The sequence below is a fragment of the Acanthopagrus latus genome, chromosome 22 (assembly GCF_904848185.1).
Source record: "Acanthopagrus latus isolate v.2019 chromosome 22, fAcaLat1.1, whole genome shotgun sequence".
Taxonomy (NCBI): Eukaryota; Metazoa; Chordata; class Actinopteri; order Spariformes; family Sparidae; genus Acanthopagrus; species Acanthopagrus latus.
The window spans coordinates 2,671,559-2,699,110 of record NC_051060.1 but is presented as its reverse complement, the minus strand read 5'-3'; the positions used below and the strand labels follow the sequence as shown (position 1 = coordinate 2,699,110).

The following is a 27,552-nucleotide window of genomic DNA, read 5'->3' as shown; positions in this document are numbered from 1 at the left end:
GAACAGAGTGGAATGACACAAAATGATGATTAGAATATTTATTTTAAAAAACAGGACTATAAATAAATAGCATGGTCCGGGTGAAAAGTCGCTGGAGTCAGTGCAGACTGTTACAGTACACTCGGAGGAGGAGCAGGATCTGTTTTCTTCAAACTGCAGCTAGTAAACAAATCACACTGAGCACTTCATTTCTGTCCTGAGCTGAGCATTCAGTCACATGATTAACCCCCTGCCTTTTGAGAGGCAATTTACAGAAACACAAAGAAAAACATGCAGACAGGTGAGTCCATGCGAAGAGGTGACACTGAATGTCATGCAACACAATAATACCATGCAGCATAGAAAACATTAGAAAGTACACTCAGTGTACAGGACTGACAGGGGGTTTCCACTAGTGATGGCAATGAGATAAATGCAGCAGTTTGACTGGACACCTTCCACCACATCAACACTACTGTGCAAGTGTTACAAACTACCACACAATCAGAGGATATCTTGGAAAACAGAACATTAGTGGCAAGACACTGCACTCAAATAAAATAAAGTTCAATTTTCAACTTGGCACACTACACAAACACTGCACCTGCAGCAGTAGCATCATCCACTCATGACAGGCATCACCAGGCCAAAACTGGACTGTACATTTCCCACTCGCATGGACTTCAATATTAACCAACTAATGCTAACACCGACTAATCCAAAACACTGCTCAGGTGGAGAATCAATGTGGCAAAAAAAAAAAAACCTTTAGTAGCTCAACTCACAAATTCTAAGAATCCACAACTCCACTTTTATCCTCTACAGTTCACATTACTGCAGCAACAGCAGCAAACGTGTACAGTGATGTTTTATTCAGGCCACTGCTGGAGGGGGAGAAGAGTGTATTAGGTCGTATTACTAAAAAAAAATAAAAAAACACTACAGAAAAACTGGACTTTTGAAATTGTAAAGTTACGAGTTACAAAATATGACAGCAATTCAAGATATTATGGGGAAAAGGGTAAAAATTGTTACAAAAAAGCAGAATATTTTGAGTGAGAAAAAGCTGGCAAATTGCATGAATACAACATTTAAGAGTTTCTTTGCCAACAGTGCCCAGATAATCCATCATGAAGTTAATTTCATGCAGCTTTAACAAGTCTTGCAGTGAACACTGCAAAGCTCTGCATGGATGCAACTATCACCTCGTCCAATAGATTACATTATTTGTTTCACTGAATTAACTTTAAATTTTGTATAAATACACACAATAATTTGAGATTAGTTGATAAGATTTTCTTTTTATGTCCCACATCTACTTATTATGGAAACCAGACATCAATTAAAGGCCAGCTTTAATTCAAGTCCCTAAACCACAAACATTAATATCCTTGTGCTTAAATCCTCAGGACACAGTAAAACATTCCCACAGCGGGACACTTTAGACAGCTAAATGTTCCTGAGGGACAATAACATGGACAGACAGGACTGTTGCAGTAACACACGTTTCATCTTTGCCATGGTGTTGGATCACAGTAGAAAAATGCAGCAGGTCATCATAACCCCGCTGTTGTTAAACTGATGACAAGGGCAAAACAGTCTCCACAAAAAAAAACAAAAAAAAAACATCAACACATAAAAGAAGACAGACAAATAATTAAAAAGGACCAGTCAATGGCACTGTATCACAGATGGAGGCATACTGCACTTAATATTTATTTCATTACAGCGTGCACACCTACAGTGGTCTGTCTCAGAAGCACTTCCTGTAGACGATCTGCGGCCCATACTCATCGTACTCCTCCTGACTGATCCATGCGGAGCTGAAGGTGGGGAGGCTGGCCAACACCGCTCCACCGCGCCACACTGAGAAGTCTCTGTCTTTGGGGCTCGTGACACATACACTCTCCCACATGTCACTGGGAACCAGTCCTTTGACTTCGGCCTGTAGCCGCTCAGGCAGTCCAGCCAGCAGTGTGTTCCCACCTTCAGGAAGTGATAAAAAAAAATCACAAAAAATCAAACCATGAAGCATAGTGTAATGTACTGGTGAACATTGTGGAACCCTCAACGTAAAGTCAACTGGTACCTGACAGGACAATGTTTCCCAGGAAGCAGCGCCGCAGGTCAATATCTGAGCTAAGGATCGACTTGAAGATGCTCTTGTGCATCCCACAATGGTCCCGCCCAATCAGCTCAGGTTTAAAGAGAATCTCAGGGGCCCTGATGAACAAGAGGGAAACGTATTTGAGGAGTCTGTTCTAAAAAAGGTAGGAGTCCTGTCTGGATGGTGAGCACTCCAAAGAGGCAGCTGCTCTGTCTCCACAGTCTGACATGTGTGCAGCACCAGTGGGAGCAGCTTGATTATTCAACCACACTCAAGCCAGGAGGACACTGTAATGATTTAACCCTACACTGGTGAGCTCCAACTGATTAAGATCAGCTTCAGCCAAATCTGTTGCTGCTTGTTGCTCAAAAATGAGCAGTTCTGCAGGTATGTGTACACATAATATTATCCCATGATGGTGCTGGATGAAAAGAGGATCTGAGTGATAATTTATCCTGAGCATGAAACAAATGTCAAAAGAAATGGAAGTTTGACATTGTTAATTTGCAGAAACCAAAGTTTTCAAAGTTTCCAATTAAAAAAAAGTAAATTTGAACAGGTCTGACATTTCCACTATTAATATTGATTTCCTTAAAGACCAAACAGAGTGGATCGAGTGTCCAATGAAGCAGGACACATTGCGCAGTTACCTAAACCTCTCCGTGCTGAGAGTGACAATCTGTCCGTCTGGCATTGTGTAATGCATCTCCGTGTAGGACGACCCCCCTGCACTCAGCTCAGCTTCATAGTTGAGAGCCACACAGCAGCACTTCTCCTTCATCTCCCTCACGATCTCCGTCTCTGCTGTGGTGCGCATGGACACGCCTTGTTCCTGCAGCAGCTGTGAGAGCACAATGGTCAATTAAATTGTACAACCTACAAATTGTAAGCCTGCAGGTGAACTGACAGCACATAACAGGACATGATGCTCTGTATGCAACAGACACCACAGTTCACAGTCAGTGTGTCTGGATCTTTCCCCCCAAAGCAAAACAAAACATCAGAAAATGAACATGTTGGATTGCTGTGTCTCTACAGTTTGTTCCTGTGATGATGTCAGTTTGATAGTCCTTATCCAGTCGTTGATGTGTGGAGAGTCCTTAATCTTATGGGTCAGGTGCTCCATAACGTATATTTCATTCACATTCATCTTGTGTTGGTGAGTCAGGTTTGTTTGTTATTTTTCACAATAAATGTCTTCAACCACACTGCTGATTGGATTTGTTGCCCAATAACATCACAGCCCAAAACTGTGAACAACAAAAAAAGGATGTGAATACCTTTTTAAGATGCATTGTAACATCTCCACCAGCTAGAGGGAAGCGCTGAACTGCATGAGGCAGACAGTATCCCTCAAACACAGGAACGCTGTGGCTCACATCATCTCCAGAGTCAAACACCACACCTTTAAGGAGACAAACAAAAGCAACAGTTTAGTTAAGATCTAGGGAGGAGAATATGGCCGTGATGTTACAGTTCAAACACGCCAAGATTAGACTGATCAGAAAGAGAAATACGTTCTTATAATGAACAAGCACATTTTCAATGTAGGACTTCATTAAGTGTTCAGCCGTGAGCATCTTCTCAACACAATGAATGAAAAGAATTCATAAAATAGTCACATTACCAGTGGATCTCCCTGCTGCATAAAGTGCCAGAACTGCCTGCATGGCTACGTATGTGAAGGGAACACTGAAATTCTCAAACATGATCTCCACCATATGCTGACGGTTCTGTGAGGGGTTCATGGCTGCCTCCGTCAACAGAACAGGGTGGTCCTCGGGATCCACGCGCAGCTGCTGGAATGTGTGATGCCAAATCTAAAACCATAACACTCTGTTACAAGTTAGTCATCACATTTACAGACACAAACAGATTTATTCAGCTTCTCTTAAATGTTGGCAGGTACAGTGAGCAGAGAGGGGCGTATCCTTGGTTTTTTATCCTTGTGCTCACTGAGTGTCTCAGCCTCTGTCTTCATGTGCAGGTAAATACAACAGCTTATTCCATTTCTATGTATTTGCATTTTAATTTGGTGGAGGTGACCGCCATTGTCAACTGTTCTGTAATGACTGCTGACTGGAGCTGGAGGGGATTCTCTGCTGAGTGCTAACTTTACTCAGAAATATAATAAATATCAAAATAAAATCAATTTAAAAAACTGACTTATCTATTGGGTAACACACCATTGAACAACCAACATGCTGATGAAAGCCGTTATTTCTGAACCATTTTTGCTTCGTGGCCAAGCTCATTATCCTGCTCAAAGAGGCCACAGCCATCAGGGAATGGCGTTTCTATGAAGGGGTGTACACAGTCTATAACAATGCTTAGGTAGTTGGTACGTGTCCAAGTAACACCCACATGGATGGCAGGACCCAATGTTTCCCAGCAGAACATTGCCCAAAGCATCAAACTGCCTCCGCCAGCTTGCCTTCTTACCATAGTGCACCCTGGTGCCATGTGTTTCCCAGGTAAGTGACGCATACGCACCCGGCATCTAAAAGAAAACGTGATTCATTAGACCAGGCCACCTTCTTCCATGGCTCCGTGGTCCACTTTTGATGCTCATGTGCCCATTGCTGGCACTTTCGGCGGTGGACAGGGGTCAGCATGGGCACTCTGACCGGTCGACGGCTATGTAGCCCCATATGCAATAACTTGCGATGCACTGTGCATTCTAACACATTTCTGTCAGAACCAGCATTAACTTCTTCAGCTACAGCAGCGTATCTGTTGGATCAGACCACACAGGCCATCTTTCGCTGCCCTCGCGCATCAGTGAGCCTTGGCTGCCAGGCTGCCAAGCACCCTGTCGCCGCTTCACCACTGTTCCTTCCTTGGACCACTTTTGATAAATACTGACCACTGCAGACCAGGAACACCCCACAATAGTTGCAGTTCTTGGGATGCTCTAACCCAGTAATCTAGCCATCACAATCTGACCCTTGTCAAACTCGCTAACAGGTGCCATGAGGAAAATATAAATCAGTGCAATTTCACCTCACCCATCAGTGGTCATAATGTTATACCTGATCGGTGAATACATTTAAAGCATGACCTTACAGTATTTGAAGAATTCATGATCCAAAGTGGTAAGAATGTCTAAACATCTTAAAGATATGTGATGACCATCAAAGAGTTTAAGACATCTCATCTTGTGTGGCAGCTGGCTGACTAGAGAAAATACCGGACTTCTGGGAGTGTTAAAGGTGATGTTCCCAGGTGACACGCTCAGTAAAAAGCGTGCCTGATTTAAGATGGGTGTTGCTCTAAAAACATACTAACCTTTTCCATTTCATCCCAGTTACGTATGATTCCGTTCTTTATGGGATGCTTTAGAGTCAGGACTCCTCTCATGTGCTGAGCTTCATGTCCAATGTAGGTCTCCCTTTCAAGATTACCATTCATTATTTCCTGTCAAGACAAAACCCAGAATCAGTAAGACTGGCTAGAACTAGAAAACCTCACAATCAGAATGCTTCCATGTGCGCTCACCTCATATTTTGGCATCCCAATTATTGTTGGGAATATAATGCTTGGAAGGTCTTCGTCTGCAAATCCTGCTTTCATCAAGCCAGAGCCTGTGTCCAACACTATGGGTGTCTTGAAATCAATCAGCTGCAGTCACATTAAGAAAAAAACAAAAACAACACATCCATTTGCAATAATTTTACATTTTTTGGAGGAAAGACTTTTTTTTTTTAAAATCATCTCCAACACAAACAAAAATGAAATAGGTGACAGTCTCTCTGTAAGGAAACCAAGACCAGCTGACGACTGACTATCTGACAACATCCACTGTGGCCAGAGATGCTGCACACAAGTATTGAGCAGTTGGAAAACCATTTTTAATAAAGGAATCCCTAAAATGTATGTATATTTGTGTTGTGTACACACATGCATGTTCATGAATGAGTTTTAGAGGTTGTGGTAGGTGTATGTTTAAACTATGGACAGAGCCTAGACTGTCCTTTGCAGTTCCCCTGCTTTCAGTCTTTATGCTATGCTAGGCTAACAACATCCTGACACTGTGCTGAACATACACACGACAACCATCTGCATTTTTGCATTCGCTACTCAGACAAAAAGTGAATAAGCATACATCTAAAAATGTTGAATTTTATGTCTTCATCACAGTGTTGCAGCATTCTCCCACACAACTGAATTAGCTGGGACTGCAGTATAGTGTGAAATGGGTGCATGAGCTTGCCTGCACATTGAAGGTTTAAATAACATCTTTTCAGATCAGTTTGGCTTCTTGGGGTATGTGGAGTCTTGTATGTGAGCTGTATGGAGCCATGTGATGTTTTTTTTCCGTTTTCAAACTAGTCTCCAGTGACTTCAGTTGTTTAAGGGAATGCTGCAACGCTGGTTTTGCTGTGACTCTCCAGAAATGTTTTGTGGTCTACGAGATTTCACCTGACTCTCCATCAGCATGGGGGGAGGAAATGATGAGGTTTTATTTTTGAATGCGAGTTATGATGAAATATCTACTGAGTTTGAAGGTTCTCAAAGTTAGAACACAACTTCCACTACAGATATTACAGTAGATTGTGTACCTCTCTCAGGCTGACGTTAGGCTGGGCCTGAATCCCAGCCGACCGAGAGCCTGGTCTCCTCGTAACACCATCATTCTGCTCATCTCTTCCAGGGGAGTCAAACTCCAGCTGCTGGTGAGGCTGCTGTGGTGCCGATTGCGGAAGTGGAGATAAAGTCTGGATCTCATCTGCTGGCTGTGAATCAGTCTGTAAAGAACATTCACGAGCCCCCAACGTTTCCTCTTCATTGTCAGTGGACGTCTCAGACAGATGCTCTACCGACACCTTGCACTGCTCTTGAAGCGCATGGTTATTATTATTGTTGTTGCAGTGTTCCTTCACATTTGCATTAATAAACAAGATGTGACTGCTGGCTGAACTCACAGTCTCTAACAGTGCATTGAGTGGTTTATCTTGTAGATCAAGTTGCACAAAACCAGGATGTTGAGTGACTGCGGACAGAGCTGGATTCAGCTCTGCGGAATGAGGAGTTACGAGTTCTTCAAGGTCACCATTCACAGGAAGTAGAGCCTTTCTTGGTTTTGGCACAGGAGGAAGGTGTGATCTTCCACCCGGGTCAAACTCTCTATCACCTAGCCTCATTTCAGGGGTTAAAGAAGCTTCTGGTTTGTGTTTTGTAGAGTTTTCAGCACGTCCGTCAGTGTCTCTCCCATCGATACATCCCTGAGGTTGGACTGCCTCCTCGCCACAAAATTTCTTCAGATTAGAGGTAATAATTAAGGTACTTCTCTGAAATATTGATGTCTCAGCTTCAGAGCAATGATCCTCACAGTGAGGATCTGGAAACTGAGCCAGGACTTTTGGTGTAGCCTCAGCTTGTATATGTTCAGTTTCCCTGGTGTCCTGAGCTGGAGAATCACTGTGGACTAAAGATGTTGAATTTGTTCTGCTGAAGCTCCCTGATAGAAGCTCATCATTGAGCACTCCGTCTTCCATAGTCTCACTTCTAGCTTTCTCCATTATAGAATTTTTTACAACCTTTCCTGCTCTGTCCTGGTGCTTCTTCACTTTACACTCTTTGCCCAAACTCTTCTCAAGCTTATCCACTTCTCTTTTCTCCTTATCCAGTTGTAACAAGAAAGTCTCCCCATCTTTGCTGATACTCAACAGCCCACTTGTATCTGAGGGTTTTCTCCCAAAAGGGTCCTCATTTTCTTTGCAGCTTCTGAGCTCTTGGATCTTCAGCTTCTCCTCCATGATCAGCTCATCCAGGGCGTGGACATTTCTCAGCTCTGTCAGCAGGTCAGGCGTGCTGTGAAATGCTACCGTTTGTGCTCCTGTGGCGGCTGCAGTGCACCAGCCGTCATCTTCAGATGTCTTAGTTTCACTTGAATGTGCAGCTGATGTGGGTTCACCGAAGCTGAAGGACTCCACAGGGATAAGGTAATCCTCAAGGCCAAGAACACCGGCATCAGCCAGCTCATTAGAAGACAGCTTTAAAAATGAGCAGAGAAAGCATCATAAACACACAGTGCAGGTTTACACTGAGTACTGGACACTATACATTTATCACAATGACTGACGAATGAAGCACGAGCTGCACAGGGACGCAAATAAAAACAGACTTTTACATCAGGACTGCTGTTGGTTTGTATGCAGACTGCCCTACCATCACCTTATGACTAACACCTACCAAGTCAGCCATTTAATAATCAAAATTTTAAAAATCTGCCATTTTTGTTTTATTTAAACATAATTGCCTTTGTTTAGCAGAACTGACCTTACTCATTTAAAAGGATAGTTTGTGTTTTTTTGAAGTGGGGTCATATAAAGTACATATCTATAGTGGATCTGTTCCCTACTGTAATCACCGATCAGTGCAGCCTCAGTTTGGAGAAGCAGAGAGCCGCTCCAGCCCAGACGCTCAGCTTTGTACTGCAGTGAACAGAGTCCAGAGAAAAAGAGAAATAAACCACCTAAAACAAGGCTCACCTTAAAAAATCTATAACAGTTCAAGTGGACGTTGTATAGGGAAATTTCACACCGCTTTATATCGCGTCAGACCGGCCTTTCTTTTGGCACTACATTTTCTCAACTGTTGAACCTCCGTATCCCTACACATTAGTGCAACTGAGCAACAGCTGATCTGCGAGCGGCGGAATACAGAGCGAGGCCCAGCTGCTGGACCAGAGGTTTACTTTTGATAAAAACAAAACTTAACAGACAGCCTTGTTTTAAGTGGTTAAATTTCTCTTTTTCTCTGGACTCTGTTCACTGCAGTACAAAGCTGAGCGTCTGGGCTGGAGCGGCTCTCTGCTTCTCCAAACTGAGGCTGTGCTGATCAGTGATTACAGTCGGGAACAGATCCACTATAGATATGGACTTTATATGACCTCACTACAAAAAAAAATTTCTTTTGATTTTCATGAATATGGACTGCATCAGTGTCCTTAATGATTATTCTACATATTTGTCGTCTACTAAAATCTATGGACAGTATCACACCTTATATAAACAACAAAGAGTAGAGGGCGCAGCACAGATCACCAAATGAAGAAGGAGAAGGGAGCAGTGACAGCTAAAGGCAAACCAGGAAACCATTCATTGCATGCCAACATTAATGTTAAAGCATCTGTGAGTCTGTTGTACAACAGCCTGTTATAAACTAGCACATATGATCTTTTCTGCTGTGAAAGAAGAGATCTTGTGATAGATGAGAGCATGAATCATTGGTAATTTACACAAAGATCTGTAATGCTTATACATTAATTTTAAAAATGTAAATTGAAAAAAGGGATATTTCATTGTCAAAAACTGAACAAAGTGTCTTCAAGTTTTGCTGACCAGAAGAATATGGAAACCATCAAATGACGACAGTGTGCGATTAAAATGAAAATCATTAACTTAAACTGCCAACTACTAGCAGCCAGGGTACTGAGTCAATAACTGAACTTTTGACCACTTTATGAAGTCCTTCCCTTCAATGCCTCTGGGAAATTAACTCTGCATTTGGAAGAATTTCAAGAAAAATGTAATAAGTGGTATGACCCCAAAATTCAAGACAAAAAACACTTCAGGTAGCAAAACTGTAGAGCAAATAATTTACAGAAAAACATCCTGGAGGTTTGGAAAAGGAAGATGCTGATCGCAACTGAGGAGTTCCATTTGTAATAAGTAACCTAAGGTCAGTGATAACACCATACAGTCACATCCCTGATTTGATCTGCAGATTCTTGACATACCGCACTGAGCTGGTCCTCCCTGTCCCATGGTGGCCACTGATTGCTCTGCTCCTCACACCTAAGCAGAGCATCTAGCACTGCTTCCTGAGCCAGAACACGTTCTTCTTTCTGCAAAGCAACACGGGTACTGGACTGCTCAAGTAACTTGTGATGGGCATCAGACATTTCATAGTCTTTTAAGACCAGCTGCAGTCCGAAATGGTAGCCATCAACCATGCAATTGCTCAACAACAGTATTTCTTACCTCCAGTATGTCATCAGCCCTGTGCAGGATCTGCTCCACTTCCCTCAATCCCTCCTGCTCCCTCACATCCCAGTCCTTCAGGGACACATCACTTGGGCTGGACAAAGCGCATGACAAATGCCATTTGATAACCAAACCAATCTTCCAGTACAAATTCAATTCAAATTCTATAACACAATAATTGGGACATATACATTCAACAAATGACTAACAGCCTCGTCTGCAGCTTGTTCTTTTTTTCCATAATCATAGCACAAGGATTAGTGCATGGCCATTGACACCTGGAAAGTTGTATTAATTTCCTCTGTGCTTTATACATGGCACAACCATCAACTGATATATTAAATCATTAGACGCAGGCCAACAAGAAAGAGTCATTTGTGTGACCTCCTTGAGTATAAACGTCTTATAAATCAAATCATCGTCGTCATGCCTGGAGCGGAAAAACTTTTTCTTTATTTTCTTGGTCTTGATCGGTATAAAACCTGTAAGTTACCTCTAACACTTATCGGCATCACTGTAATGTCACAGTGGAAGCACCATATCAACACAGTTAAGGTAGAAGTAAATGTGCAGGTTGCATTCAAATTCATCTGAAGTGGATTTTTTGAGAAAGTGACAGCATCGTAAATCCATGTTTACCTATCAGCAGAATGCTGAGCCTGGTCATGGAGGTCATAAGAATCCCAGAGAAGAGTGGGGACCCCGTCTGTGGTGCACAGGGACTGGTCTATTCCATCTGTAATAGTGCTGGACAGGATCTTGTGAATGGGACTTAGCTCTGGATCCACCAATGTGCTTTGTGATTGAGTCCAGTCTGTGCTCTGTGGCCCTAGAGACAATCCCTTAGTCTGTTTGGGCTGATCTCGACACCTGCATGTCTGGTTGGCAGCAGAGTGGGACTCTGAGGGATGGTGGACTGGCAAGTCTCTGTTCTGTGGTGTTGGGTTCTGTGTAATGGTGACTGTGTAGGAGTTCTCCAGATCATCTACTGGCAGGCTGAGCCAAGGATTACTGGGTAGAGCAGCTGAGCGCTTCACTTTGATCTCAAAGTTGAGTGACTCTATGGTCACTCTGGGAATGATCTGGACGCTGGCCCTGGAAGAGAGTCCCACAAAACCATAATCAAACTCTTGTCTGTGATCTTCAGAGTCTGAAACACTGCATGAGTTCTCTTCATGAGAGCAGTGTTGAGCCAGCTTCAGATCCGCAGAGTCTCTGGTCCCAGCTGATCTAGACAGACCTTCCGCTCCTTCCCTCCCTCCCCAGGCCTCTAGCCGGTTGCTTGCTGCTCCATCGAAGCCCGAGTCGAATGAGCTAAGGGATGGGGGTTTGCCCTCTGTTGACACCATCGCAGAAATTGCAGTTGATGAAGATATTTCCAGAAGATGGGCCACCTCCTTGGTAACACCTTTATCTGCTCTGTTTGTAGCTCCCTCAGCAGAGGAATGGTTTACATGGCTGCTCCGCAACAACTCGTACTGCCACTGCAAGGCCAACTGGAGGTGAGCGACTGCCACTGGTCCTGAAGAAATCAGCAGTTCCCTCAGAGTCATGCACCTGATGGAGGAAAAACAGACATTTGTCTGACAAAGCCTCAACAATGTCTGTGACATACTGTTACATGTACGATGATCATATATCATGGTACAGTATGTATGCATGTATATAGTCAATTTTCTTTTGAAATTAAAGCTTTCCTCCATTTGAGCAGGTACCAAACATGTATGAGGAGTCACTGTATCAGCCAGGACCATGTTTGTTTAGGAGCTGCTACAGATTATGTGAAAATTAGGCAGCCATCAAATGCACTAATATTTCACACACTGAGATGGCAAAACAAAGCCCCATCCTGATAACCTCATTGCTCTCTCACCGCTGAGACATCTGCTTGCCCGCCTGCTGGAGCTCATCATCTTGGATGATGTTGGAAAGGTGAGCCAGATGAACCAGCTGCTCCACATCTGGAGGAGGATTCTTCTTAAGAAAAGAGGAGAGTTTTAGCCTCCACGTAGGGATCGTCCTCCAGCTCCTCCTCTGCCTCTGGCTGGGAGCAGCGTCTCCGTTAACTCCTGACAGCATTTCCTGGAGAAAGTTCTCACAAAGGACCAGACTGTACCAGCCCCTGGCCTGGAGGAGTAGCAGGACACAGCTTCAGGAGGCGTTACACTATTTTGACACATTCACACAATTTGTACTGTTATTGTACTCTCACTTAAATGGGAGAGACATCATAACTTCTTCTGAAACACTTCACTTACACCAACCATGCTATTGTTCTTCTGACAGTTGTCCTGTAGCCAGAGGACACTTCATGAACAGAAATCAGATCTCACTGGACAGAATGATTTTTTGTTCTTTTGCCTTTCCCTCCTTCCATTTTATCAAAATATAATTGATCACGGGGGGAAAAAACCTAAACAGATCATGGATCATGTTCCTTCTGCAAGATTCATAATATTCTTTGTGATTTTCTTCATTGACTAATTTATTCATGAAATACATTTGCAATTTGGCCCATAAAAACACAGCATTATGTTTGTTTTTGTGTAGTATTAATGGAATTCTATCACTTCTTACAAGTTATTTAGTTCAGCATATTTTCAATGAGAAACATACTCCTGACTGTTAGAAACTGTCAACAAAATTAAAATAACTGGCCTTGGGAAAATTTACAGTCAACTGTAAATACTTAATTGCATGTAGATATTAAATGGATATTGCGGTGAAGTTTAATCCATGTTCTAACACACCTTGACACCGAGTACGACCCCACCTTGAGAAATAAAGTTTGCAGACCGCTAGCTTACGTAGTTTTAGCATCCTCAGAAACGTCCGCACAACAACAATACACTGCTGTAAATGAGTCCAAGTATAAATCACCATCAAAAAGCCGCAAATAATGCTCAGAACAGCACCAAACTTCAGCAACATTAGAAACAGGGTCCCAGCATCGTTGCCGGTTTTGTCGGAAAAGACAAACAAAACTCAGCCCCCCGAGAAGCCTCCTTGTTGTGGGGAAGCCCAGCGAGTCGATTACCGAGTGCAGTAGAGTCCCGCAGTAATGATATTCACTGAGCTGCGGAACTCTACTGCATTTGGTAATCGACTCGCAGGGCTTCCCCACAACAAAGAGGCTCCTCGGGTGGTGAGTTTTGTTTTAAATTTACGCCGGAATATTCCTTTAATGATGTCATGCTACTCCTTTATCATTCTCATAATTTTACAAAATAATTTGACAATATTTTCTTTGTGCAATACGTGAGCCTGTATATCATTTGGTTAAGAAATATGCGAGGCCCAGCTGGGAACAGCTTGTTTGTAAACAGCTGGGCTGTCTCAAGTTTCAGCCTTGTTGACTGTGTTTACACTTCAACTGCTTTAAGTGCTTCAATTTGTAAGTGAACACAATTTTCATCATGATGATAACTAAACTGACACTGCAGCTGAAGGGCAATTTCAGATGACAGCACTGAGCTCTCGTCATTTTCCTCAGACACCGTCAACTTGCCTTGCTGTAGCTGCGATGGTAGGTGGAAACGGCTCTGAGGGTTTGAAGAATTAAGTGCACAGTGGAGTGCATTTTCTCCTTCAGCCTCTCCAGATCCAGAACCCAGGGCTCCCTGGTCTGACCGTCACATGGCAGGATCTCAGCCAACGTGTTGATCACATCCTCAGCACACCGAACCAGTGCCTGGGGAGAGAGAGAGAGTTAGAGAGAGAGAGTTAGAGTTAGAGTTAGAGAGAGAGAGAGAGAGAGAGAGAGAGAGCCACAGTACTTAAAAAAAAAAATAATTAATCAAATTATAGGGATCATGACAGAATATTTGTTTATCATCAGTGCTAGTAATAGGACACGAGTACTGGTGAGAGTGAATTAGTAATTGATAGATGTTCAGAATGCGTCAGTACCATAGCAGGAGTGTGAATGGAAGCCTCAAACTCAGACACCAACGTCACTGCCCCTGCAGCATCCTTGGCAATCTCCATTTTGTAGGGCTGGAGTTTGTCTTCTTGAAGAGTTAGGATCTGCTCTGTGATCTGTAAGGAAACACATTCAGTTCACAGACCCAGCGAGACATTCTGACACACTGCTCATCTGAGGTAACACCTCATACCTTGTAACTTGTACCTTGTAGAGAAAATAACTGATTAGATTCAAACAACCTGCTTTTTTATTTGGTTTGTGCTTTCAGTTTCTAGTCTTCTTTAAATAAAAAAAAAAAAAAAAAAAAAAGATGAGTTGAACAATCAAGTGAACCAACACACCAAAGGTCATTTATACTGCTCACCAAACAGGTTGGGCTACTGACTCACCTGCAGCGCATCCTCTCGCAGCTGGAACACCTGCAGCTGGAGACGGGCCTTTGAAAAGGCTTGCTGCCACAACAGCTCCACTTTGTCCACAGCTGCAGTTATCCTGAAATAGACACACAAAAACATCTTTTCCTTACAGGTGGCATCATCCCTCATCCTTAACAACTTCAAATATACCAAGAATAATGGACTTGTGATAACTGAAACTAGCTCATATGCAGAGATGTATCCAACAGTTTCTCCATACAGTGTATAAACTGACAGACAACCACAGCAAGTCAATTTCGGTCAGTGAAAGTATTCGAGAGCCAGCAGAGGTGCTGCTCAGCTGATCAGAACCTCCAGCTCTGAAGGAGTTGGTGCAGATCCAGAGCCTCATCAGATACTGCTCTGAACCACGGCCTATTGCTGATGGAATGAGAACTCAGAGGTGACTTTTTAACTTTTAGGATTAAAAAGTGGATTTATTTTTTTTCCAGTTTATCAATGTGACTGCAGCAGTGATCCGTGGAGGTGACCTCCATTGCTGGGTTTTTATGTTCTGTAATGTTGACTGCCTGACTGGAGCTGGAGGGGGAATATACATTAGAGAGGAGTTAAATTTGTCTAAATGTCTGACCAAATATTTACAGACAAGGTAATGTTTTAGTTTTATCCTATTATGTTTTGTTTCATTGACTGAATTCCTCCCTAACTCTGACTCCCTCTTGGGAGTTATAGTTACAGGCCACCAGATGAAACACAGCGTTACCACGCATAAACTTCTCTCTCATTAATGTCAGGGGTGGCGCCAATATGACCCTGGTATTCCAAAAATGAAATATTGATATCATGTTAATAATACTGTATAAATAACCCAATGCCTCTTAAATCGTTTGTTTCTTTCTGCTCTATTTCTCACAGTAGGTAGAATTAATGCACCTTTAGACTGGGTGCCAATCATCATACAACAACAGAACAAGAAAAAAGCTCAGCAGCTCTTAACTGTTAGCTATGTGTGGCTGCTACTCATGGATTTACTGCTGTTGTGAAGAATCACATGGAAGCGACGTTTATGGTTACAGACTCCCCCTCCACCTCCTACACTCATAAAATGAATGTTGTTCATTTGAGCATTTCCCCCCCAAAAACTGAATTCTGTATTAAAAAGGTTCACAACGACTAAACCTTGTTGTGTACTTGCATTATTCCAAATGTTTCCAACAATGTTCAAACTAGAATGGCATAAATACCAGCTGTAATTGTGTAGATTAACACTTTTCAGCCTACTGAAAGCTTAAAACTCAATGTTGGCAATGTTGTGTAGCAGTTGCGCAACAGAGGATCATTGCAACATTGCTGTATGGCATGTGTGGGAGCTGTTATTACAGAGGATTATGGTGAAGGCATGTGAGCTCAATGGTCTTTTTTCTGACTGAGCACAGGAGGAGCCGACTGCCTGCTCTACCTGCTGTGGTTCTGCAGCATATCAAAGGCGGTGTAAGTGAAGAGGGCGGTGCCAGCCATTGCCTGGTAGCATGGATCCTTCTCAGGGTAACGCAGCTTCTCCACCACAGTCTCACAGTGCCTCAGCAGCTCATTCAGCCCCAGCTCCCTGCTCACCAACACATACAGAGAAATATTCATAGTTTGTCATATCTCAGTGGGCTGAGAGTTTACTTCTAAGCCACATTTGAGATATCACAAGACAGAAGCCATCAACATTGAGGTATATACACACACACACACACACACGCATGCACGCACGCCTGCCTGACCTCCTGAGCTGCTGGAACTTGGCTTCATTAGTGGAGCAGAAGTGTTGGAGCTCACTGAAGGTGGAGGGCATCGGCAGCCTGGACAGAGCATGCAGTGTGGAGATACATGAGGGCAGCCGCTGGACCACAGACAGGAACTCCTGGACAAACGCATCAATTTCCTGCAAGGAGCAGCAGAGGGTCATAGTCAGAGCAGGATGGTTCATGGTTTTTTTTTTTTTTTTTAAAATGGGTCTTGCCATGCCAACTCACCCAAAACTTGATCTGACAACTATCTAAATTAATGGATGGTCTCTGGGATGTTCATGATCTAATGTCACCCAGTCCAGTGAAAAATAAGGTGCTGAATACACATACAGAGAATCACAAAAATGCTCAAATTTAGCTCAGAGGGCCAAACTTAAAGACATTCATAACTTGAAAGTATTTGGAGTACAGCTGTAGGATTTTACAAGGTCCTATGAATTAATACAAGTTCCAACAGGGATTTCCTTGAGAAAATCCAGGACAAGAACTGGGAAATTCTAGGCGAGTTGGTATGGAATGACCCATTTATGTTGTTATAGCTCATATTTTGCCTTTATGGTTACCATTTTACATCTTTTACTTTTGATAAGCTTAAAACATGGCTGCTCTAACTATGTTCATACTTCCTTTTAGAGTCTTAATATCATTCTCATGATGGTTCAAGGTGATGAGCCCACCAAGCTAAATAAATGTAGTTCTAGTGTAATTCTAGTGGAGACTATTGTTGTATCCTAAATAGATCTGAGGCAGAGAGCTGCAGTGGTTAATGAATACTGTCATGTACCCTGCTGAACATAAGTGAATGTATAATGTACTCCTTTCAGTTGCTAATAAGGTCAGATGATTACGCGAGGCATTTGCACAAGCTTCACCAAGGTAACAAACAATAGACGCAGGCTGCCTGGACGGTTCTCATGAATGGATTCACAAATGAAAACATCTCCTGACCAAGTGAGCAGAGCTCAGCCTCCATCATATACACCACCAGTCAAAAGTTTGGACACCCCTTCTCATTTACTGTTTTTTTCTTTAATTTCATGACTATTTACTAGATAGATAGATAAGATAGAGAAGATAGAAGTAGCCATCCTTTGTTTTGATTACTGCGTTGCACACTCTTGGTATTCTCTCGATGAGCTGCATGAGGTAGTCACTTGAAATGGTTTTCCAACAGTCTTGAAGGAGTTCCCAGAGAAGCTGAGCACTTGTTGCCTTCACTCTGCGGTCCATCTCATCCCAAACCATCTCAGCTGGGCTTAGATCAGGTGACTGTGGATGCCAAGTCATCTGGCGCACCTCTCCATCACTCTCCTTCTTGGTCAAATAGTCCTTACACAGCCTGGAGGTGTGTTTGGGGTCCATTGTCCTGTTGAAAAATAAATGATCCAACTAAACACAAACCAGATGAGATGGCATGTTGCTGCAGGATGCTGTGGTAGCCATGCTGGTTGAGTGTGCCTTCAATTTTGAATAAATCTCCAACAGTCTCACCAGCAAGGCAGCAACCACACCATCACACCTCCTCCACAGTGGGAACCATGCATGTAGAGACGATCCGTTCACCTTTTCTGTGTCGCACGAAGACATGACAAGGATCTAAAATTTGGACTCATCAGACCAAAGCACAGATTTCCACTGGTTTAATGTCCATTCCTTGTGTTTCTCGGGCCAAATAAATCTCTTCTGCTTGTTGCTTTTCATTAGCTGCTATTAAAAAAAAAACAAAAAAAAAAAACATAAAGGCTTCTGAAGAGTTGATGTAGAGATGCGTCTGCTACTAGGACTCTGTGTGGGATTCATCTGGGCTCTGATCTGAGGCGTTGTTAACTTGTGATTTCTGAAGCTGGTGACTCGGATGAACTTATCCTCAGCAGCAGAGGTGACTCCTGGTTTTCCTTTCATGGGGCGGTCCTCATGTGAGCCAGTTTCGTCATAGCGCTTGATGGAAGGACCTTCAGTTCTTAAAGTAATGATGGACTGTCATTTCTCTTTACTTAGAATCCATATTATGGCAAGAACCAATCAGCTAACAGTTGTCAAATAGGGCTGTCAACTGTGTACCAACCTGACTTCTGCACCACACTACTGATGGTCCCAACCCCATTAAGAAGGCAAGAAATCCACAAATGAACCCTGACAAGGTACACCTTTTAAATGAAAACCATTTCAGGTGACTACATCATGAAGCTCATTGAGAGAAGGCCAAGGGTTTGCAGCACTGTCAAAAAAGCAAACGGTAGCTACTTGAGGAATCTAAAATACGAAACATATTCAGAGTTATTTCACACTTTTTGTTTACTATATAATTCCATGTGTTCATTCATAGTTTTGATGCCTGCAGTGAAGATCTACAATGTAAATACAGGGTTTCTGCAGGTTTGAACAAGTCAAATTTAAGACTTTTTAAGACCCATTTAAGACCATTTTGAACTAAATTTAAGACCAACACGAAGTACGAAAAAATGCGGTCCCAGAATTACTTTTAAATAACATTACAGGGTCCCAGTTAAATAAAAGAGAAGATACCTCAAACAGATATAAAGACTTATTTCATCCCTATATCTGCAAATCTCCTGAATTCAGGCCATATGGTGGGGGTATGACGAGGGGGAGGGGTGGAATGTATTTGGCACTCACTGTATTGCGTTATGTGCTTATGTCTGGTGATGTATGTACTGTATGAGTATTTTTATGTGACAGCCTTTTGTCCAAGACAAATCTCCCTCTGGACAACTTAATCTTGATCTTTGTGTGCTCACTAACACGTAAGCAACACACAACGCTCCTCTGTGTGAATCCCTCGGACTGATCATAAGACAGCTTCACAGCTTTGGCTAGTTGTTGTTCAGAATGGCTGACTTGTAGAGGGTTGAGTTTTTATTGGAAACATTTACAGAAGTCTAACAATCTCTTTGGACAAATAATTATACGGCATAACAACCTTTTTTTTTTAAATCCTCACGTTGTTTTAACTGCACAAAAATTTTGGAATTATTTGTTTAAGCCAGTGAGCACAGCTGGGATTCCAACAGTAGTTTCTGCTTGATATTCAATCTGAACATCATGTCTTTTCAACCAGCTCCACGTGGTTATATCAACATGATGCAGAACACAAGTTTGTGTCATTTGTTCATATGTAGTATAGAAATCGACGTAAAGGCTGAAAAAAGACACGTCATGTTTCATATAAAATGATAAAGTATATCCGGAAGACACGGATGTCAACAAACCGGTATGCAGCTCCTTGCACAAACACACTGTTTTAACTACTTTTTTATTCATTTTGAGTCATACACGCTACAGTGCTGTGTTGTAAGGTGTCCGCTGATGTTGCATGACTTTTTGGGTGAGATGTGGAGCATGCTAAGACAGTTAAAACACAGCGTAAAGTTCTGACCCTATGCTGTTAGCTGTCAGTGCTAACGCTCCGTTCAAGGAGCCCTGTAATGGTTGGACCAAATGTGTTTGCGTCTTTGGTACTGGCAAGTCAAGGGTAGCTTGAGCAATGAAGCTGCCTGTTTAAAAACGACCAAAGTTCTCCTTTAAATGCGATTATCTGAAACGACATCTGCAAAGTAGTTGGTGACACACATCAGGAAGAATTGTGATCTTTAGCATAATCAGGGCTACATAAAAGGCCCAAGGCTTCATTCACAGAAATACCACCTGTGAAGAACTTCAAAACTGTAACATAAGTCAACTCAAAACTTCTGCTGCACTGCTGAACGATTCCCCCCAGTGGGAGGCCAGTTAAAAGTACAGCTATTGGATATAGTACCTTAATGAAGGCAGCCCAACTCCGGTGACAGTAAATAAAGTAGCCACCCAGCGGCACTGTTAGCTGGCTTCTGTCAATGTAGTTGGAGAGCTCGGAGATTTCTTTCAGAAGGACTTTCTGCAGAGGGATGAGATGAGTGTTACTGAGGTCAGACTTAAAACAAACCCGAGGCTACCGTGCGCGTTTCGTTTCCTTTACCTTAAAAGCAGCAGTGTAAGACCGGGACGGAGCCAGGAGCTTCAGCAGCAGCTTCACAGTGTCTTTCTTTTTGGGCTGAATGATGTACACACCGTGGACGGTCCGCCTGTGCAGCTAGAAGGGAAACTTGTCTTTACATCAGCACTGAACCAAACAACTTGGTGCTCTTGCTGCTCGATCAGACTTAAGGAGCATTCCAACAATTCAGTATTTCACTGAGACGGATTAAAGAAGGGTCCAGATCAAAACAGCACAGGGCAAGGTAGGTCAAACATCAATAACAATGGATCCACTCCCTCAAAAGTAAATTAAATAACCAAAACACTCTGACATTCAGAAAACGCAACACCTAGCACGGCTACCAAATGAATTCACTGATATGGTGCAGCTGCACATCATGTTGTCAGTCACTGTTCAATAATAAATGTTGACACCAGGCCAGCAAACCAGACCACAGAAACTATGTGGAGCTGCTGATCTGTATGGAAAAATGCAGCATAATTGCCCTCATTTAATGTAATTTCCCTGGAGGTTTTTCTATTAAATAACCAGACATGTGACCAGCTATGCATGTGACACCCACCGCCACAGGAGGAATTCCACTATGACCACAGACGTGACACACTTGGTATTGTACTTGAACTCAGACTACAGCTCTCTGAATCAACAAAACAAATGTTGTACGACCTTATACTGCAAGAAAGTCAAGATGGCAATCACAAGCTGAGTGCGTCACTGAGCTGGGACTGCTTATCTCTCTCCCCCCTTACTGCTGTCTACTTTCCTGAGGAAAAAAAAAACAAAAAAAACACACACCTTTAAAAAACATGAAAAAAGGTCTCACTGGTTCACTTTGTTGCTACAGTCATCATATCTGCAGAGGGACAATCACAAGCTCATCAGTGTGTTTCCACATACAAACTGAAAAGCTACTGATGTGAAGTGAACCTCAGCAACACATGCTGGTGCTGAACAACTCCACTGAAAGACTCAAAAGGCACCCAGCAGCAAAAAATGAGAAATATCGTTCAAATGTCCTAACCAACAACTGCAGTCATTTTCTACAACACCCGACTACGCTGAAGAATTTTAAACACAGAGGAAAAGCTGATCGCCACTATCAACATCTTCTAAATTCTCTGGTCAGAACATTAATAATTATAAAAAAAATAAAAAAAAAAAACATCACATGATTTATTAACCTCTTTTCATACACCACTACTGTGAGAAAGAGTAGGAGGCAACAGCCTAATCAGAACTGAGTATTTCAGTGATACAATCAAAACAAAAGTGCCTGCAAGCTTAATGGTTGCAAGAGACAAGAGGGAGTTTGTCTCTGTATCCGTCTCTGTACTGAGCAGCTGCTGAAAATGTCACTTTAGAGAGCTCTTTCAGGGTTCTCCCCAGACTGTGGAATAACGGCGCTGAGCTAGCAGTACAGTGGTGCAGCGCCATTATTCCACAGTCTATCACACACTATCATTTTCAAATTAAGGGGGTTTATTTCCTATTTTCATTTGATGAATGTCTCTGTAAGTGGTATATTTAGAGAAGGCTGAAGTTGCAGGAAATGGCCTCCATTGGTACTTAAAACAGTCAACATGCTAGAGCTCCCCCCCGCGCGTTGCGTGTCGCTGACTGTGAAATTTGAAAACAGCGCCACTAGACTAAAAATTTCTGGGGAGAACCCTGTCTTTGTATCACTAACCACACTGTGAAGCATCAGAGACCAGATGGATAAAACTTATAAAGCTCCAGTTCCCACAATCATCCACTAATGATGTGGAAAGACTGTCATGAATTCTGTTCTGAGCACTCCACCACTTGTTTGGCTCATCACAACCTCCGAGATTAAAATACATTTTTTATGTGTACAGGAAGGGAGTGGGTGAATGGCAGTATATGTAGTGAAACTACACAAATGTTATCTTATATCCTGAACAATATTTTGTGCCCATATATTTTGATTAGTCTAACTAATAGAAAGGAGAATGAGCTAATTAATAGGCCCAAGTACACTGTGTTAAAGATGCGAGTCAGACCAGTTTAAAAGGAAAAATAAATAAAAAAATAAATAATAATCCCAACTGTAACCCAACTCCTGTTTTGTAATTAGGGTTTATGTTAATCAGCACCTGGCCTGTCTAAAACCTTCTAGACATTTGACCACTTTTCTCCCCCACTAATGGGAAGTATGGCAGGTGTGAAAGGCTAGCCTATTGACATTATGAACATTTTTTCTCATCATCCTTTTAGTTTCAATATGTTTTGGGGGCCAGGGAGTATTTGTGTGCTCTTTACCTGTTGCCTCTTGGTGACCGATGTCAATGTCTGTCTTGCGCACGGCTCAGAACGTGTGATGGGGTCGCCTGGACTTGTGCAGGCAAGGCCCGATAGCTCTCAAGAAATTCACTGGTTGTGAATGCAGGAGGCATTCACAACCAATGAATTGAAAAAAAAAAAGTTTTTCCAGCCATTTTTTCCCCCATTCAAGCAGATTACGGAATCTTCAAAAATCTTCAATTTTCACACTTTTTCAAAGCTCACGCTCCCTTCCACTATTTTCTCTCCAGCAGAAAAAAAAAACCCAAAACACTAGCTTGTAGGTACACTCATGCTGGTGTTACAGTGGATATCTGGAGGCAATCGGACAAAATCTTTTGGCTCGGTAGGTGTTTAACTGACAGGAACACCGACCAACTGCCACATTAAGTCCCATTAAACTGAGAGGAAAAATATCTGGAGGCAGGCAAACGCATCCACTTTTCCAAACTGCTCCACAAGACACATTTTTGACCACAAACACACAAAAACTTCCCAAAGTGCTCACAAGACTCATAGTTGACTGCTGTCACTCAAATGGTGACATAGTACATTTCTTTTGCAGAGAGAAGCATGATAATGTGAGGTTAGCCTCAGCTGAATCACTATTATATCAACTCTCACGGTCTGTTACCAGGACCAACCCGGTTACCATCACGGTGGCAACCGAGATCAAGTGGGACAACACAGAGCCAAATTTACCAATGAGTCAGTTTAATACACACACACAAATGCAGTCAGATATTCATTTGTAAGCATGCACACATGACCACACATGTACACACACACACACACACACACACACACACACAGTATATTTCCCAACATTAACTATATTTAACTATCTATGATGGATGTCTGGTTTGAGAACAAATTTCAATCACACTAGAAGCAGCATCTCCAGCAGCAGCACATGGTGCCCTCCACTACAACTGTACCTCGAGAAGAATCAGCGTCTCAGAGATGAACCTGGTCGTCTGGAGCGAGGCGTGCCTCAGATCAGCCACCACTGACACAAGACTGTCCTTCTCCTGCTTCTTACTGTCAGAGAGAGATGATCCAACCATCAGCACACAGTCTACTCCCGTGCACACACATATACACATACACAATGAGCAGTCTCACTCTACATACTTGTGCAGACACAGAAAGTAATTTATGAAGTCCACCACTTCTGCTTTGCTGAGTTCTGAGGAGAGTTTGGCTTGTCCATCCGCTGGGAACACGATCAGAGGGAAGCCATGTTGATCAAAAGCACCTGTACAGACAGAATCATGATCATCACACAATCGTGTCACATGCACAGGACTCTCTGGAATTAGAGCCATGCGATATTACGATATATATCGTATAGGCCTGCACGATATGAGGAAAATCTGCGATCTGCATATTATTAACTATACAGTTAATGATGGCTAACATTACTTTTGAATTGTTCATGTAGGTCTTTATTGTTGTATTGCAGGTGGTAGCCTACCTGTGTTTGTCACACGTCGACTCTCCTGAATGTAAAATAAGTCCATATAGCAGCTCCCTCACTAATTGTGGCAGCGCATATGCACACAGACGGTACATTTCTCCGTGGTGTCGCTGGCTGCAGGACGCACGCACGCACCTATCCACACCTACAGCTCTCTGACCCGTTCACGTTGGAGTTAAAAACATCCCGTAATTTACTGCCTTACCTGTTTAATAGCGTGATCAAGGGTGCACACTTCTTCGTCCTATTTCGTGGATACATACATACTCACACAGCACACACTCCCAGCTGTTTCTTTTCACCACAAGATCTTCATCGGCCACAATTTCATCACTTCTCTCTACTCCCTCAGCCATCCTAACCTAGCAATCACCACCAAACTGATGCTGTTAATTTTGTCAGGGAAGCTAATGGCTGGCTGGGGCTTAATCTGATTGGCCCTTGTACCCAGGGCTCCATCTGATAGGCTAATTGTTGGCATGCTCATGGTGCATGCATGGCGCATGTAAACAAAATGATTTTTCTTATTCATCGTGTGTCAGGCAGTCTTTTGCCATGTGTTTATCACATCTGTTCATATCGCGATGATGATGAAAATTCGATTTAGGGGCAGCCCTAATATCGCAGTGCCATATAAAAATGTCTACTGGAGGATATAACCCTCTGTTGTTTATATCGTAATTTTAACATGTAGGCTACTTGTTTAGCACTATTGCTACACTACCATTAATGTACACTAGGGTTGAGATTCAATACGCCATGTAAAGCACAACTCAATGTCGGAATGACCGTCGGATATCCAAATTTTGAGTTCAAAACAAGTTTATTGTATGAAGGTGAATGTAACTGCAGCAACGCTACTGTTTTGTGGTGGCATTTTTACGTCACCTGCAAGGACTCATTTATGGCACTGGTCGTTCGAGAGTTAATAGAGGCAAAGCAGCATGGCGGAGACGAAGGAGAGCGCAATGGAAGATGAAAATAATGTAACTAGTAAGGTTACATCAGATGCGGGTACAGAAGCAGAACCCCAAGAAGTTTTGGTGCCGAAAAGGGGGAAATAGAATTCCATAATTTTGCATCAGACACCGACCAGACAACGGTAATCTGCTAAACATGCTGCCAACAAGTTGTTACTAGCAACTCGATCACATCTAATCTTTTCTACCACTTAAAGACACTTATACTATTTATAGTGCATGGGCTTATTTATATTTATCTTTATCTATCAGGATATAAAATTAGCTATATCAAGATATACAATTTTGGAATCCATACAGAGTTAAGAGCATTTTAGCCTCACACATGCATTCAGTTCTTGTCATTCTGATAGTTTTGGACCATCTAAAAACTTTAATCAAGAAGTGTTCTCACCATCTGTCACTTCAATACTACAACACTAAAGGCTGACGTCAGCTGTCATCAAATAACTCTGAAAGGAACAGGTCCCCAAAAATTAAGATTCAAAGATGAGAACAGCTTGTTTATTCACTAATAGAAAACGAGTTTGTATTATAACCTCATTAATATTGTAAATATTAAAATTCTGAGCTTGAATGCTTAGGAGAATGCTGCAGCAGCGTTTTGCTGTGAAGCTCCAGATGTGTCTGTGGACAAGTAGAGGAGTAGTAGGAGCTTTCATTTTTGAGTGAACTTCTCCATCAACTAACACCTCGTACTCCTGATCACTCCTGAGCTGCCTGTAATGTAATCCACTGTTGTACATGAAGCCTGTGGACAAGGCAGGGCAGTGTGCATTAATAGTTACCAGGGAAGAGCACAGCTCCAGAGGTGAGCACATGATCCGCAGGCAGCGGCAGGGAGGGAACACACTCCTGCCCCGGCTCCAGGTTGCCTGAGAGGTTTGAGGGAAACAATTAATTTGATTGAAAACACACCCAAAAACTATTTCCACCACTTGTCACAGTGTGGCCACTGGAGGAACTTGTCCAGTAGATTCCTCGGTGTGGACAGTGGACTGATGAAGTGATTAGGACTATAGCTGTGACCTGATGAAGTGATGAAGACTATAGCTGTGACCTGATGAAGACTATAGCTGTGACCTGATGAAGTGATGAAGACTATAGCTGTGACCTGATGAAGACTATAGGTGTGACCTGATGAAGTGATGAAGACTATAGCTGTGACCTGATGAAGTGATGAAGACTGTAGCTGTGACCTGATGAAGTGATGAAGACTATAGCTGTGACCTGATGAAGACTATAGCTGTGACCTGATGAAGTGATGAAGACTATAGCTGTGACCTGATGAAGACTATAGGTGTGACCTGATGAAGTGATGAAGACTATAGTTGTGACCTGATGAAGTGATGAAGACTATAGCTGTGACCTGATGAAGTGATGAAGACTGTAGTTGTGACCTGATGAAGACTATAGGTGTGACCTGATGAAGTGATGAAGACTATAGTTGTGACCTGATGAAGTGATGAAGACTGTAGTTGTGACCTGATGAAGACTATAGGTGTGACCTGATGAAGTGATGAAGACTATAGTTGTGACCTGATGAAGTGATGAAGACTATAGCTGTGACCTGATGAAGTGATGAAGACTATAGCTGTGACCTGATGAAGACTATAGGTGTGACCTGATGAAGTGATGAAGACTATAGTTGTGACCTGATGAAGTGATGAAGACTATAGCTGTGACCTGATGAAGTGATGAAGACTGTAGCTGTGACCTGATGAAGTGATGAAGACTGTAGTTGTGACCTGATGAAGTGATGAAGACTATAGCTGTGACCTGATGAAGTGATGAAGACTGTAGCTGTGACCTGATGAAGTGATGAAGACTGTAGCTGTGACCTGATGAAGTGATGAAGACTATAGGTGTGACCTGATGAAGTGATGAAGACTATAGCTGTGACCTGATGAAGACTATAGTTGTGACCTGATGAAGTGATGAAGACTACAGCTGTGACCTGATGAAGTGATGAAGACTATAGCTGTGACCTGATGAAGTGATGAAGACTACAGTTGTGACCTGATGAAGTGATGAAGACTACAGCTGTGACCTGATGAAGTGATGAAGACTACAGCTGTGACCTGATGAAGTGATGAAGACTACAGTTGTGACCTGATGAAGTGATGAAGACTACAGCTGTGACCTGATGAAGTGATGAAGACTACAGCTGTGACCTGATGAAGTGATGAAGACTATGAAGCAGGAGCTGTGGTTTGATTTGAACCTGTTTCCCGCCACATCAATGTCTGTGGATAAAAGATGGAGGCGCTGCTGCACTTGTCTTACCTGTTGCGTGTCGGCTCATCTCTAGTTCTTCTCCAGCGGCTCGTTTCACAGCAGGTTTCTTCTGTGGCGTCAGAGCGTCGCCTCACCGTTCCCACAGACCTGAGTCCACGTTAAACAGGTCTACTGCGGTGCTGGAGACCTGGACCGGGAAGACGGGCAGGACGGGGGGGACCGCGGCTGCTCACAGCCTCTCTCCGCCATGTTGTGTCCACTCTGTATCGCTGTGTGAGCGCAGTCCGTTGACACGCTAACTGTTGTTCAGCTCATTTATAAAGCAGTGTGGGCGGAGACACCATAGAGGGGGACGGACAGCGACCGGAGACAAGGCCCGGC

General features: G+C 42.8%; 1 protein-coding gene across 2 annotated transcripts; it reads right to left on the bottom strand.

Annotated features, from left to right (window-relative positions):
* Positions 1-23: 23 nt before the first annotated feature.
* Positions 24-27,552, bottom strand: LOC119012133. Of its 2 annotated transcripts, none has more exons than XM_037085639.1 (23): positions 27,220-27,552; positions 25,722-25,808; positions 23,608-23,731; positions 23,412-23,514; positions 20,152-20,265; positions 19,954-20,070; positions 16,149-16,309; positions 15,839-15,985; positions 14,392-14,494; positions 13,987-14,115; positions 13,586-13,768; positions 11,951-12,204; positions 10,717-11,634; positions 10,075-10,165; positions 9,831-9,938; positions 6,649-8,082; positions 5,585-5,707; positions 5,375-5,503; positions 3,714-3,906; positions 3,367-3,491; positions 2,737-2,927; positions 2,069-2,202; positions 24-1,965 (listed from the first exon to the last, which is right to left on the bottom strand). In XM_037085639.1, the coding sequence occupies exons 1-23, from the start codon at positions 27,236-27,238 to the stop codon at positions 1,733-1,735; spliced, it is 5,220 nt and encodes a 1,739-aa protein (XP_036941534.1). In that variant the 5' UTR covers positions 27,239-27,552; the 3' UTR covers positions 24-1,732. The 2 variants fall into 2 exon arrangements, with proteins under 2 accessions (XP_036941534.1, XP_036941533.1); XM_037085638.1 differs by having other exon boundaries at positions 10,075-10,171; positions 27,220-27,551.